General features: G+C 38.6%; 1 protein-coding gene across 3 annotated transcripts in view; it reads right to left on the reverse strand.

The window, feature by feature from the left end:
• The window catches only part of GRID2 (glutamate ionotropic receptor delta type subunit 2), a 1390615-nt gene that overhangs the window by 239962 nt on the left and 1135297 nt on the right, over positions 1-15356 (reverse strand). For all 3 annotated transcript variants that reach the window (XM_060299788.1, XM_060299787.1, XM_030865662.2), the window contains one exon: positions 13547-13742. In XM_060299788.1, coding sequence (XP_060155771.1) covers positions 13547-13742 — 196 coding nt within the window. The remainder of the gene's footprint in view (positions 1-13546; positions 13743-15356) is intronic.

Consider the following 15356-nt stretch of genomic DNA (forward strand, 5'->3'; position numbering starts at 1 on the left):
AAAAAATCTTTATTTATAGTTTGCTTTGTGTGCTGTAAGACCTGACATATTCTAACTCAAGTTAAAATGCTTAGGACTGCCTAAGAAGTACATGGTTTTAGGTTTCTCCTTTCCTCTTTGAGAAAAGATCTAATCAAGACTAATTGATTTCAAACATCCATGAAGATTATTAGAAACAAAAATAAGTTTTAAAAAATAATACTAATTAAAAAAAAAAAAAACAATCACAGGCATCAGAAATGCACTGGCAGGGCTGCTGGAAATGATCTCTATGTATTTTCCCATTCTTTCACCGGTTCTCTTCTTTCACTGTGGGATAACTGACACTGACCTAAAAACTCTGATTCCCGGAGAGCAGAAAATATGCCAGTGGGATCTGAGCTCCCAGATGCAGGGTGAAGTGCTAAAGTGAATCACATATTTATTTGAATCATTTGGCAAAAGGGCAAATGTAGCAAATGCACTGCTATCTCCAAACCCCATGGCATGACAGCCCAGGACTCTTGGCATTTTCATAGACCCAAGCTGTTTAGTATTTTGTCTTGTTTCTCCCTCAAGTTGTATTCAGTCTGATTATTCATTTCTATAATAAGGGCTTAACCCCAGTGTTAAGGTCATGCACCTAGTCAGTATATTACCACGTCACTTACTGAAGCTCAAGTTAGCTCTTACCCTCTCTCTGCTGCTGGCTCATGAATTGTCATCTACCCTGGCATTTTTACTCAATGCCAAATGATGCTATAGTGCTGTAAGAGGAAGGGGAAAGGAAGAACCAGAAGAGAATATGGCCAGTGTAGTTCATGGGTTTGAAGCACATAAGACTAAAAATTATTATACGTAAAACTAAGTTGCAGTTGAAATTTGTTTTCTACTTGCAGCTTTCTTTTTCTTTTATGAACTTGGTTCTCACTTGTCAGATGCTACCTCTCCCAGAGTCCCTCAGCTGTAGGAAGTAATGCCCTCAAATCTTTCGCCCCTGGTAAGACTGCTCTTTGTCAGGCCTCCACCCTGCCATTGTCACTGTGACCCCGGCAACATGCTCGCCCCTCCTGTCACCTTACATTCACCAACTAGCCAATCTGTCTAGAGCCTAAAGTCCATATTGTTTCTAGATCTCTGAGTGTCCATCATCATGAAAAACCTAAGACTTCCAGGTCACTCCCCATCACGTATTGATCTGATTCTGCACACTGCCTTGTTTTGACCAATTTTCCCATTCCTCTCCAACTGTCCAGACTCTTCCACTCTGATCTATGGAACCCTATCATCACCATGATCCTTATATTTAGGGAGATCATACAATTTACTGTTTTGATGGGAATAATCTTGAGAGTGGGACACCTGGCAAAATCAAGGCTGTCCCAAACCAGGACATACAGTTACCCTGCCTATACCCTCAATCTGTTTTTTTTTTTTTTAATTTCCTTTTACTTTCTTTTGCTAAGTGGAACCTGCTTCTCCTCTGGGGATACCACATTGCCTTTGGTCTTCTCAAGTGGTGGCTATTTTTCTCTTCTACAACAGTCATATCACTGTGGCTGGATCAGGGTAGGTGTCCTCCTTGCCCCTTGAACCAATTCTGGACCCTTGTCTCTAAAGTCCTCTAGCTTTGAAGCTCATGTTATCAGACTCTACTACCTGCTACTCACTCTTACTGCAGTCATCTGCTGATTCTGTCACTCCTCCAAACTTGCTTGAAGATTTTATCACTTGCCTCTCTGTCACCCTCAAATTCTAGTTCTGTGGTTATTCTTGGTGATTTGATTATTCACATAGACATTCTTTCCTAGTACTTGGCTTCTCAGTCTCTTGGCTTCTTCTTCTCCAAAGATCGTGTCTTTCCTCCCACCTCAGGCCACCCACTCTCATGTCACATCATCTCCAATGCCAGAATTCTCATCATCTCAATTTCAGATGTGTCATCTCAGAACCAACTTCATGTTATTTCCAATCCCATCCTTCTGGCTCACTGACTCCAACAATGCTTCAGTTCCATCTAGACCTAAGTCCATTGCTCATGCCACCCTTGTGGTAGCCTCAATTTCCTTGTGTTATAACTGTCTTCCTATACAGCTCAGATTCCATGATTCATAACAGAGATCATTTCTTTACATATACTCTTAACTCTCCCACCTCACTGTCTTCTACCATGCTTATCTGGCAAACATCAATTGTGATGAAGTCTGCTCTCTTGACTCCATGTTTACTCTCAGGCAGCTGAAGATAGGGAGGCCAGAGAATCGCCCACAATCACACTGATTGGTCCCAATTTAGTCATAAACACTGTTGCAAAGGGGTCTTTAGTCTTGTCTAGGAGTCCCATTACATTTCACTAGTCTACTGTTCCTCCCATTCTCCAGAACAACCATTCCTTCTTTCTCTTTCTTTAAATCTCCAGAATCTCTATCTTCTTAAATTTTGGTGATGACATTGGTTCCCATTTCTTTGAGTAAATACAAGCAGTCAAAAATGAACTCCCATGTGCTCCCAACACCATATCTTCCAACCTATCTGAATGTATGTCCATATGCTCTACACTCTTTCCTCTTACTATGGATGGATTATGTTCCTAAATCCAAATCCTCCACTTGTGCACTGGATCTCAGCAGTTCCCTGTCGCTCTCCTGCATGATGAGTTTTCCCGTCTTACTATACCATCCCATCAGTATACAGACATTGTATATCCTCCTTCATAAAAAGTTTCCCTGAACTTCATATCCCACTCCAGGAACCCCTCCCATTCTTCAGCATTTCCTTTGAAGAAAACTCCTTTACAAAGTGCCTATTCTCATAATCTCCATTGCCTCTTTCCTTGTTCTTTTTTTCTCTCCAATCTAATTTTAATTCCTTCTCCTTTCACTCTACCAGATCTGCTCTTGTCAAGGTCACCAGTGACTACTGGTCACCAAATAAATCATTAATTCTTAGTCTTCATTATACTTGTTCCATGAGCATCATTTGACAGTTGTTCATTTGAGATTCCTTGAAACACTTATTTCACTTGGCTTCTAAAAAAAACACTCTTGTTTTCCTCCTGCCTCACTGGTTGATCATTCCCTGACTCTGTTATACCCTTTTTATCTCTCCCTCCTCTAAATACCAAATTATCCCAGGGATAAGTTTAGCAATCTGTCTTCTCTAGATGCACACACATCTGTAGTGATATCATGGAGTCTTATAACTTTAAAAGGCAAACACTATGCTAGTCATCCCCAAAAATTTATCTCCAGCTAGAACTTTCTCTTAAACATCCAACTCATATCTGCAGCATTTCTCTTGGCATCTTTGCCTGCATAATTAAGAAGCACTTCATATTAACTATCATGCCAAAGGCAGTTTTTCATTTGGCTTTTTAAATCTGCTCTTCCCATAGTTTTCTCAGTCTCAATAAATGGAAAATTCATTCTTCCAATTACTTAAGTCAAAGACATTGGACTCATCTTTAACCCCTTTTTTTCATACCCCACATTCAATCTTTTAGAAAATCTTGTCAGAGCTACCTTCACAATATATTCAAATTCAACCACTTCTCACCACTTCCACCATAACCACTCTGGTCTACCCACCATCATTTCTCACTTGGATGATTACAGTGTCCTCCACACTGGTCTCCCTGCTTCTAGCCCTTGCCTATTTTCTATACAGCACCTAAAATGAACCTTGAAAAAGTAAGTCAGATCATGTCACTCTTCTGTCCTCAACCCTTCCCTGGCTTCCTATCTCAGAGTAAAAGCCAAAGTCATTTAAATGGCTTCAAAATATTAAAAATATTATAATGCTCATTTTCAACCTTTATTTTGAATCAGAATCACCTGAAATAGGACAAAAAATTTCACAATCTGTATGGAAACACAAAAGACCCTGAATAGCCAAAGCAATCTTGAGAAAGAAAAATGGAGCTGGAGGAATCAGGCTGCCTGACTTCAGACTATACTACAAAGCTACAGTAATCAAGACAGTATGGCACTGGCAGAAAAACAGAAATATAGGTCAATGGAACAGGACAGAAAGCCCAGAGATAAATCCACGCACATATGGTCACCTTACTTTTGAGAAAGGAGGCAAGAACATACAATGGAGAAAAGACAGCCTCTTCAATAAGTGGTGCTGAGAAAACTGGACAGCCACATGTAAAAGAATGAAATTAGAACACTCCCTAACACCATACACAAAAAAAAAAATTAAAATGGATTAAAGACCTAAATGTAAGGCCAGACACTCTAAAATTCTTAGAGGAAAATATAGGCAGAACGCTCTATGACATAAATCACAGCAAGATCTTTTTTGACCCACCTCCTAGAGAAATGGAAATAAAAACAAAAATGAACAACCAGGACTAATGAAACTTAAAAGCTTTTGCACACTAAAGGAAACCATAAACAAGACGAAAAGACAACCTTCAGAATGGGAGAAAATATTTGCAAATGAAGCAACTGACAAAGGATTAACCTCCTAAATTTACAAGCAGCTCATGCAGCTCAATATCAAAAAAACAAACAACCCAATCTAAAAATGGGCAGATGACCTAAATAGACATTTCTCCAAAGAAGATATACAGATTGCCAACAAACACATGAAAGGATGCTCAACATCACTAATCATCAGAGAAATGCAAATCAAAACTATAATGAGGTATCACCTCACATCAGTCAGAATGGCCATCATCAAAAAATCTGCAAACAATAAATGCTGGAGAGGGTGTGGAGAAAAGGGAACCCTCTTGCACTGTTGGTGGGAATGTAAATTGATACAGCCACTATGGAGAACAGTATGGAGGTTCCTTAAAAAACTAAAAATAGAACTACCATACGACCCAGCAATCCCACAACTAGGCATATACCCTGAGAAAACCATAATTCAAAAAGAGTCATGTACCACAATGTTCATTTTAGCTCTATTTACAATAGCCAGGACTTGGAAGCAACCTAAGTGTCCATCGACAGATGAATGGATAAAGAAGATGTGGCACATATATACAATGGAATATTACTCGGCCATAAAAGAAACAAAATTGAGTTATTCGTAGTGAGGTGGATGGACCTAGAGTCTGTCATACAGAGTGAAATAAGTCAGAAAGAGGAAAACAAATACCGTATGCTAACACACATACATGGAATCTAAAAAAGAAAAAAAAATGGTTCTGAAGAACTTAGGGGCAGGATAGGAATAAAGATGCAGACATAGAGAATGGACTTGAGGACATGGGGAGGGGGAAGGGTAAGCTGGGATGAAGTGAGAGAGTGGCATGGACATATATACACTACCAAATGTAAAACAGATAGCTAGTGGGAAGCAGCCACATAGCACAGGGAGATCAGCTTGGTGCTTTGTGACCACCTAGAGGGGTGGGATAGGGAGGGTGGAAGGGAGATGCAAGAGGGAGGGCATATAGGGATATATGTATATGTATAGCTGATTCACTTTGTTGTACAGCAGAAACTAACACACCATTGTAAAGCAATTATACTCCAATAAATATGTTTTAAAAAAAAGGAACACCTGAAATGATTTAAGATATTCAGATGCCTTCCATTCCCCAATTAAGATTACAATGGGTAGAAAGGGTCAAAAGGTACAAACTTCCAGTTATAAAATAAGTAAGTCATGGGGATGTAATATACAGCATGGTGACCATAGTTAATAATACTGTATTGCATATTTGAAAGTTGCTAAGAGAATAAACCTTAAATATTCTCATCACAAAAATACCAAATCTGTAACTATGTTGATGGATATGAAGTAGACTTACTGTGGTGGTCATTTTGCAATATATATAAACATTGAATCATTATGTTGTACACCTGGAACTAAGATAATGTTATATGTCAATTATGGCTTAAAAAAAGGTACAATTGGTTGGACATTTAGGTTGTTTCCATGTCTTGGCTATTGTGAACAGCACTGCAATGAACATTGGGGTGTATGTATCCTTTCAAACCATGTTTTTCAATGGATATATGCCCAGGAGTGGGATTGCTGGATCATACGGTAGCTGTATTTTTAGTTTCTTAAGGAACCTCCATACTGTTCTCCATAGCGGCTGTACCAATTGGACAGATGAATGTATAAAGAAGATGTGGTACATATATACAATGGAATATTACTTAGCCATTAAAAAGAATGAAAGAATGCCATTTGCAGCAACACAGATGGACTTGGAGATTATCATACTAAGTGAACTAAGTCAGACAGGGAAAGACAAGTATCATATGATATAGCTTATATGTGGAATCTAAAAAAAATATACAAGTGAACTTAGTTTCAAAACAGCAGACTCACAGACTTAGAGAATGAATTCATGGTTACCAGGAGGGAAGGGTTGGGGGGAGGAGTAGACTGGGAGTTTGGGATTGACATGTACACGCTGCTATATTTAAAATAGAAAACCAACAAGGACATGCTGTATAGCAAAGGGAACTGTGCTCAAATACTCTGTAATAACCTAATTGGGAAAAGAATTTGAAAAAGAATAGATACATGTATATGTATAACTGACTCACTTTGCTGTACACCTGAAACTAACACAACATTGTTAATCAACTATACTGCAATATAAAATAAAAATTTAAAAAATGATACGATTGGAATTTTAGTGGGATCCAAGAATCCACATTTTTTTTTTTTTGCTGTACGCGGGCCTCTCACTGTTGTGGCCTCTCCCGTTGTGGAGCACAAACTCCGGACGCGCAGGCTCAGCAGCCATGGCTCACGGGCCCAGCCGCTCCGCGGCATGCGGGATCTTCCCGGACCGGGGCACGAACCCGTGTCCCCTGCATCAGCAGGCGGACTCTCAACCACTGCGCCACCAGGGAAGCCCAGCATTCACATTTTTAACGGACTCCATCTTGCCTAACTACCACTCCGATCTTATCTCTTACTTCTCTGCCCTCCCACCCCCTTTTCCTCCCACCCCCTTGCACTCTGCTCCAGCCACATTGGTCTTTTTGACATTCCTCTCCATCACGTCAAACTAGCTTCTGCCTTGGGAACTGTGCAATGTTCCTTCTGCCTGAAGTACTTCCATCCTCCTTTTCTCCCCACTATCTTCATGGCTCATAAACTGTCCTCTTTCACTTTCTCAGAGATGTCTTCTGAGACCACCCACTATGTGATGGCCACATCCCTCTTCTTGCTTCTGCTACCTTTCATTCTTAGTCTTCAATTTTTCTTTATAGCCCACATTTATGTGCTTGTCTATTGTTTTCTCTCTACTACAGTATAATCTCCATTTGGGCAGGGACTTTGCTTATTTTGGTGTGCCTCCCAGTGCCTAGAACAGTTCCTGGTAAATAACAGGTGCTCAATGAATATGTGTTGAATGAGTAAGTAAAACAACAGGTTCAATCCACCCAGTTTTTCAGCCAGAGATGAATACATTGAGTAGGCTTACTTCACCACTGAATAGTGTCTGGAATTTTTCTTTCTGCTCCAGTCCTCTAAAATCCTTAATATTGGCCCATGTGATATGATCAGTCTTTTGTTTTGGCTTTCATTTCAACACTCCAGTTTTCCAGCTAAGATTAAAACTGGGCCCTGAAGCACAGTGGCTTGGCTGGAGCCTTGATGCCCGACCTGTACCTTGTCAAGTCCCCTTCCCCCACAGTGCTCTGGGACTTAAGCAGACAACCTTACAGATTGATGTTATCTTTCTGGTTGAATATGGCTGCTGCCAGCACTGCTACCCACTTCTTGTGGCCATAGCATCCACCACAGTTTATATCCCCTTTGAAATATATAGTCTGAAGTATTATGTAGTTATCACTGGGATCCTTTGGCTAGGACAGGAGTTATCCTACCAGTACTGACCTTCTTCTCTTCCTTAGTAGTCTTTATTGCTGAGGTTTTAGAATAATTTGTCATTCACCCCCTGAGACATAACAGGCTATCAGGAAATGAACACTGCCCTCTTATTAACCAGGGACTTTTCTATTTCAGTGCTACACAGAGATCCTTTACTCCTGGTCAGATGCTTACCTGTGATGTAGAAGTTTCTCTATCGATTCTTAAAAATTACCTGTCTTGTGTTCCAGTCTCTCCCAAAATAATCTGATAGACTAAATTCCATTAATGTGCTAATGTTAATAGTTACTTAAAATCATAGTCTTCCAAGATGTACTTGGGTTTGAACAGGGATGGTTTTCCATTGCTGTAGTTTCGGAATGCTGCCAAGTCACCGTCGTGGCCTCCTAACTGGCTTCCAGCTTCCACACTGTCACCTCCAGTTTTTCTCAATACACCAGCCATATGATTTGCCAAAGTATGAGTTAGATCATGTTATGTACTCTCTGTTCGAAACACTCCTAAGTTTGGGGGCTCCCCTGGTGGCGCAGTGGTTGAGAGTCCGCCTGCCGATGCAGGGGACATGGGTTCGTGCCCTGGTCCGGGAAGATCCCACATGCCGCGGAGCGGCTGGGCCCGTGAGCCATGGCCGCTGAGCCTGCGCATCCGGAGCCTGTGCTCCGCAACGGGAGAGGCCACAACAGTGAGAGGCCCGTGTACCACAAAAAAATGAAAATAAAAAACACTCCTAAGTTTCATATCTCACACAGAGTAAAAGTCCGCTTAGAATGCCCTATATGGCCCTGTATGAGCACTTCTCAGACTTTAGCATGCATGTGAATCACCTGGGAATCTTGTTAGAATGAGATTTCCATCCAGAAGGGTGCAGGTGGGGCCTAGGAGTCTGCATTTCTAACAAGCTCTCAGGTGATGCTGATGCTGCAAGTTCACAGGACTAGCTGCGAGTAACAAGACCGTATATGATATGTTTCCTCCCTACCATCTGGCCCTCTAGGTACCTCTCTGACATTGCTGCACTCCTGATATTACCCTTTATTTCTAGAGCTACCCTAGCCCCCTTCATAGTCTTAGAACATCCAGGCATGTTCCCACCTCAGGGCCTTTGCACTAGCTGACCCTCTGCCTGGAAACACTTCATCCAGATATACACCTCTCTCTCCAAAGCTTCTTAGTGAAGCTTTCCCTGGCCATCTTATCTAACAAGGCACATCATCTCCATTTCCACGTCCCTCTTCTTTTCTCTCCAACTCTGTTTTACTCCTTAACTCTTCTCACTGCTGAAATACAGCATATTTATCTTATTTATTGTCTGCCCCCTCCACTAGAATGTAAACTCCATGAGGCATTTTTTTTTTCATTTATGTTCACTCCAGTGATCAAAACACTGGCTGTTTTGATCAATAAATAATTGTTGAGTGAATTCATTAAAGAACTCAGTTATATTTTTCAAATCACATTTTTTCCTACTTATGCAAAACATCCTAGGAAGAGGAAGGCAGAAACATTTCTTCTAGTTTAATTAGACTAGTGTGGTACAGGCAAAGTGTCTCCCAAGAAGAGCAGATCAGAACTCATTTACCTAATCCTCACTTATACAGGTTTCTTTGGTATGAGCAGAACATCGATGTTCGAAGCAACCAGGATCTACCTTCAAGTAAGAGAAACTTAATGAGGCTGGCAGCACAATTAGAAACAAGCACAACCTGAGGGATTAATGGGATCTATTCAAAGTTACACCTAGATTGGGAGGATTGTTTTCACAGGGATGCAGTCTTTGCTGAAAGGGAGTTACTATATATATGAATTCCTGTCAAAGGTGGAAGTTTGGTCTTTTGCGGAATATTGACCTAGAAGACCTCTGAGGTCTTTTCTCCCTGCACAAATTAGAAATCAGTGACAGAGAACAGGAAGCTGCTGTGTGAGATGTGTGTGCAAGACCAGTTACTTGAGGAAGAGTCCATCAGCCACATTCCATGTCTTGTAGTTCTCAATCTCATGAACTCCAGTGAGCTTTAGCAGGTGAGAGGTTATTGTTTGTTGGTTGGTTGGTTTTGTGTTTTAATGAAAGCTGGCTAAGACCTTGAAAACTGAACCAAAATACATTTTATTATAACTACCTAGTCTCTGTCTAATCAGTGTTCAGCTCTCTCTGATATTGGTTGAAAGAAATATGTACAATCAGCAAATTTCACTTTGATATTTTCCATTATAAATTAATAAAAACATTCTTCACTACTCCTCTAGTAAATCCGAAAACTGAGTACATGGGGTGTAATAAACACTTGGGGACGTGATTTGCAGTTTTAAAATCATAAGCCCTCTTTATCAGCAGACTATCAGGGAATAGAAACTGCTCTCTACTTCTTTTACTGCATTATCTTTTTTATTATGTCATAATTTTAGGTTAACCTTAGGAAATACCAAATAATAATTCTTTGTAATAACAAATCACTCACACATACATTCTTTCATATAAACTTCAGGATCATCTTAAGAGTTTATTATTCTAATCGAACTATTTATTGATGCTTTTACATATATATATTTAATAATGACAAAAACCGTAAGAGGTAGAAATTCTCAATATGATGATAAAAATTCTGAGCCTCAGAGATTTTAAGTAACTAGTCACATTTACATATTTTACTTAAAAAAATGAACTGGATATACACCTAGGTTGTATGTCTACAAAGCCCAGGCTTTTAATTCTCACACTGTGATAATTCTACAGCTGAGTAGAGTGAGTCTTAGAGAAACCAAGTGATCTGCCCAACGTTACACAGCTGAGAACTGGAAGAACCAAGAAAGAAAACTAGATAGTTTTTTTCTAAAACTAGAGCTCTTTCTACTCTTCATAATAGCTTTTTTTTTTTTAATGTATGACATTTAACAACAGCATAAGAAACACTAGCCCAACTTGAAAGGTGATGGAATGGCTACATATTTAAATAAAAAGAAACATGAAAGCCTAAAGAGTAACTAAATTTCTCAGCATATGCTGCAAGACTGTCAATAGCTGAGTCTAAAACAATTTTATTTCATAGAATCTCAGGAATTTTCTCAGTGTGAATATTTACAGTTTATTTTTACATTTACACATGTGTCAAATTAAATTCCATATGGTCAAATAACTTAAATTAAAAAAAAAACCCAGAAAATGTAGGAAACTGTATGTACATACTTAAAAGTTAAGAGGTTTTCTTAAAGAACACTGAAGACCTTAGAAGATATATATGTATATCTTACATACATGACTGCTTAAAGCTTCTATGTAGCAACTGATGTCCTATGTCTCTATGATTTATATATTATATTGAAAATGCCAGGATGTAGGAAGTGTAACCAGTTTGTATTAATACCAGGAATGAAGGGTAATGGTGTGTGTGTGTGTGTGTGCGCGCGTGTGCGTGTGTGTGTGTAAGAACACGGGAATAAAACGAGGTCTTATTTACTTGACTGGCTACTTCAGAAAGTTACAAGTTTCCTATGGTCTCACTATTTCTATTCTTTGCATACTCTTACCCAATTCCCATATATCAGTTACAGTGACCTTGACAGAGAAAAATGAATCATGACATTTCGCTATTTCAGTAGCATTTTTTGCCATTCAAATAAAATCCAAGTTCTTAACAATGGGTAAGGTCCTACTTGATCTATCCCCTGCATACTAACTTCATTCCACATTTTCTCATTCGATCGTCTCCAGTTCATGCTGATTTTAAATTGGTTTCTTGAATGGACCTTCAGACCTTAGCTTACACTAAGCATTGCCTGGATGCTTTGTCACCCTCTCTTCTACATGATCAGGCAGATCATAGATAATATCCTACGTCCTCTGGGAACTTACCTGATCACTGTTTCTCAAATAGATTTCCTTCTTAATTTCTACAATAGCACCTTATTTGTCTTTTTGATAGCATTTGTCACAATTTAAGTCATTTTGTTTGATCATGTATTTTAGTTTCCTTTTCTCTCTCTCCCACCAGACCCTGTATTTCATGAATCCAGTGGTCATTCCTCTGTGGTTGAGTTTACCTCCAGTTCCTACCTCAGTGCCTGGTACATAATTGTTACTTAGCAAATATTGGATGAATGAATGAATAAATAATGAATTGGTGAATATGTATGTTTAAAAGTTATTTTTATTCTGAATCTGTATGTCTGGAGAAAAGAAAATGAATTTTCTCTGGAATGCTATGGTATAGAAAAAAGTTGTAAAGTGTGAGGAGCTTTGGATCTAAAATGGATAGAAATACAAATTGTGAACTTCAATTTATACTTATACGCAAGAACGCAAAATTGTTTTTAACAGTAGACAATATGAAGGAAAATAACTCTTCCCCAAACCATTATTCTGAGGCTTAAATTCATTCACATACAATGAGTACCTGTAAATCCTAAAATCTATCCTCCCTTCTCCCCCAGACAACATATAGTATAGGTCCATTCACCTGCTCAATCTCACCTGCCCCCCACTGCATGCCCCCAGTAATTGGAGGGTACTGTGTTTAATTTCTAAAAGCCAATGGGCCTCTGGACAAAGACAAGAGGATCAATACCTGGGCTCTGGGAAACTGGGATTAATATAATAAGGATGAAGGAATTAGAGGCCATTGCTAACATTTCAAGGACATTCTCTTATTTTAAAAGCATCATTAGTACTTGCAAAGAGGTTTATGTCACCATTGTCAGTTTTAAAATAATGATATCAATGTAGTGACTGACAAATTACCAGGGTGATGCTAGGGAACCATCACAATAGCAATAGCAGATAAAGGAAAACATATGAAAAGGCACAGAATAATGCTAGATCCTGTGGCAGAATAACTTTTATAGTCATCAAAACATTCTCCAACATGGTATTATTGAGTTTGCCTTTTGAACAGAGAACTCAGACTTGGAGTCCAAATTATTCTGCTGTGAAAGGTTACAGAAAAAAAGTATATACCATCATTGATGCTGTTATTAGACATTCATTCGGTCATCCCATAATTACTTATTGAATGTCAACCCTTAGGATTTTCACTGTAATAGCCACTGGGATAATTTTAAGCAAAAATCATTCAGTTCTCTCATGGTGGTTGATGGGGCCTGAGGAAGAAAGAATTACTTCTGTGTAGAAGTTTATAAACCACGGCCCAGAATAAAAACTAGCTTCATGTTTTTTACACAAAGGACTGCTTTCTAAGTTTTTTTTTAAAATAACTTCTAAATGATGGTTTTATAAAAATAAGATATAAATAAAGATTTTCACTTTTGGAAACAGAAACAGACTTTTGTAGAAACTTCATTTGTGGAGAAGATTAACTTTTACTCACAGAGAGCTTCACATAATCATAACATAAACTTTTCATCGAAAAACAAATGCAGTGTAGAAAATACCCTGAATCATTTGAAAAAACTGGATAACCTGAATGATATTTGGAATGGGATTTGTCAAAATCTTTTCAAGTCCTCATGTGTATATGTCCCCGACACTGTTCTGAACAAAATAGCAGTTCATGTTTTCTAGCTTTGGAATTCCACTGGAAAAGGATCCTTTAGACACACCACAGAAATGTGTCAATTCCCTCTACTGGTACAGCGAGTTACCTCAAAATCTTCTTAAATCAATAAAAGGTATAATTTAACTGAAAACTCTATGTCAAAGTTAAAATTTTAAAAAGGAAGTAAACCAGACTCAGTTTAGCAATTCCAATATGGGGGACAGAATGGTAGACTATGAATGAAGAACTATGGCCAGTACCTTTTGAATGCCTGCTTGGGACTCCAGAACGTTATTCTCTGATCCATTGCTTCGGTTGATCATCCGCCACATTTGGGAATACATGCTGTCCCTCTCAAAAGGATTCATTCCCTTCATGCGAACATGTTCATATACCGCAGAGTCCAGGACTGTGCCATAAGGGATATCTGTTTGCTTGGAAAGGTCCTGGAGAGACCTTGATTATTGGGAGAGCAGAGAGACACAAGAAAGAGTACTGAATATTTTCAAGTGGAAATAAAGTTAAAAGAAGCAAAAAGTAATATATGTAAATACAAACGTCAAATTGCTTTTCTTATTTTGTTGTTTCTTAACATTAAGATGTAATATATAAGGAGAATTGTTTTAAGAGTGTATGGCTCTTACATAGATCATGAGAAGACAAAAATCATTACTGAAGGAAAGGTGGAAATTTCTAGTGATAGGGCAATGCTATTTTTGTTTTCACTGTGAAAAAAACATCTAGCAATTCCAAAGACAAATTAAATTACATTGCTAGATAGTCATATAATCATTTAGTTTTTTTAAAATGTCAATATGTTACAAGCCTTAAGCCTATGTTCTTTTAGGTGGCAAGGTTTAAATACTTTTATAAAATAATTACGTTTTGTATAAACAACATATTTAAGTAGATGTATACTTAAAAATTAGTATTTGTAAGAGTCATTACTTATTGAGTGGCTACTACATACATGCTAGGCAGTTGGCACACAGTATCCTTACAGCAATGCCTCATGCTCAGAACTATTTCACCCATTTTGTAGGTAAGAAAACTTCAGTAGAGGGAATAAAGGACTAGCTCAGTGTGGCACAGTCAGTGAGGGATAGAGATAGAATTCCAATGTAGATCTGACCAGCTCCCAAAACCATATTATTTCTACTGCAAGATGCTGACTCTTCTCTGTATTTATTTTGCTAGATTTGCTTTAAGTGGTTGTGTGTGAGTGTGTGTGTGTGTGTGTGTGTGTGTGAGAGAGAGAGAGAGAGAGAGAGACAGAGAGAGAGAGAGAGAGGAGAGAGAGACAGAGAGAGAGATTTCTATTTGTATTCAAATAGAATAAATTTCATGCTTTTGGATAGCTGAATATGTTTTCAGCTTTCTCTTTTACAGAATAATGCTCCAGGATTTCCAAATCAATCTTCGAGTTACAGATTGTATCTACTTGTCCCAGGTTATTCGTCTCTAAATTGATGGTCGATTTCCTTATATTTGAGTTTCTGAGCCACTCCATATTTTCTAACTTGGAGAACCAATTACCACTTCACTGGAACTCATTGAATTTGTGTAGGTGTCCAACCCTAATGACTGACATTTAAGAACAAATATGTGCCTTTGGAATACTGTTCAAAATTAGATGCTGGCACGCTTCAAACTCACTAACCTCTGAGAATGGGAGCAGATGCTTTGAAGCACTATAGTATATATTGAACAAGAACAAATACCCACAGCCCTCCACAATCACAGGCTATGAATGTCATGTTACGTTTACCTCTGACCTTTTGGTCTGTTTCTAGATGGCGTTTGCTAATGATTTCCTGGGGGTCTCTGCAACTAACACTAACATTGGGCAAGAGTATTGGGAATACTCTTGCAGGTCACCGCTTCCATCATGTGCAAAACTGTGCGGCAAACAATACATTATGGGTAGTGTTTGTTAGAGGAATATTTGTGACAATTTCTAATGATAGCTTTCAGCAAAATTTAATCTGCATTTTATTGAGTTTTATGTTGCTGGTGTGTATCATGTACTCTAAGGAAAAGAGTGAGATCATGGTAATTCCTTTCTGCTCT

Source organism: Globicephala melas, chromosome 5 (genome assembly GCF_963455315.2).
Source record: "Globicephala melas chromosome 5, mGloMel1.2, whole genome shotgun sequence".
Lineage (NCBI taxonomy): Eukaryota > Metazoa > Chordata > Mammalia > Artiodactyla > Delphinidae > Globicephala > Globicephala melas.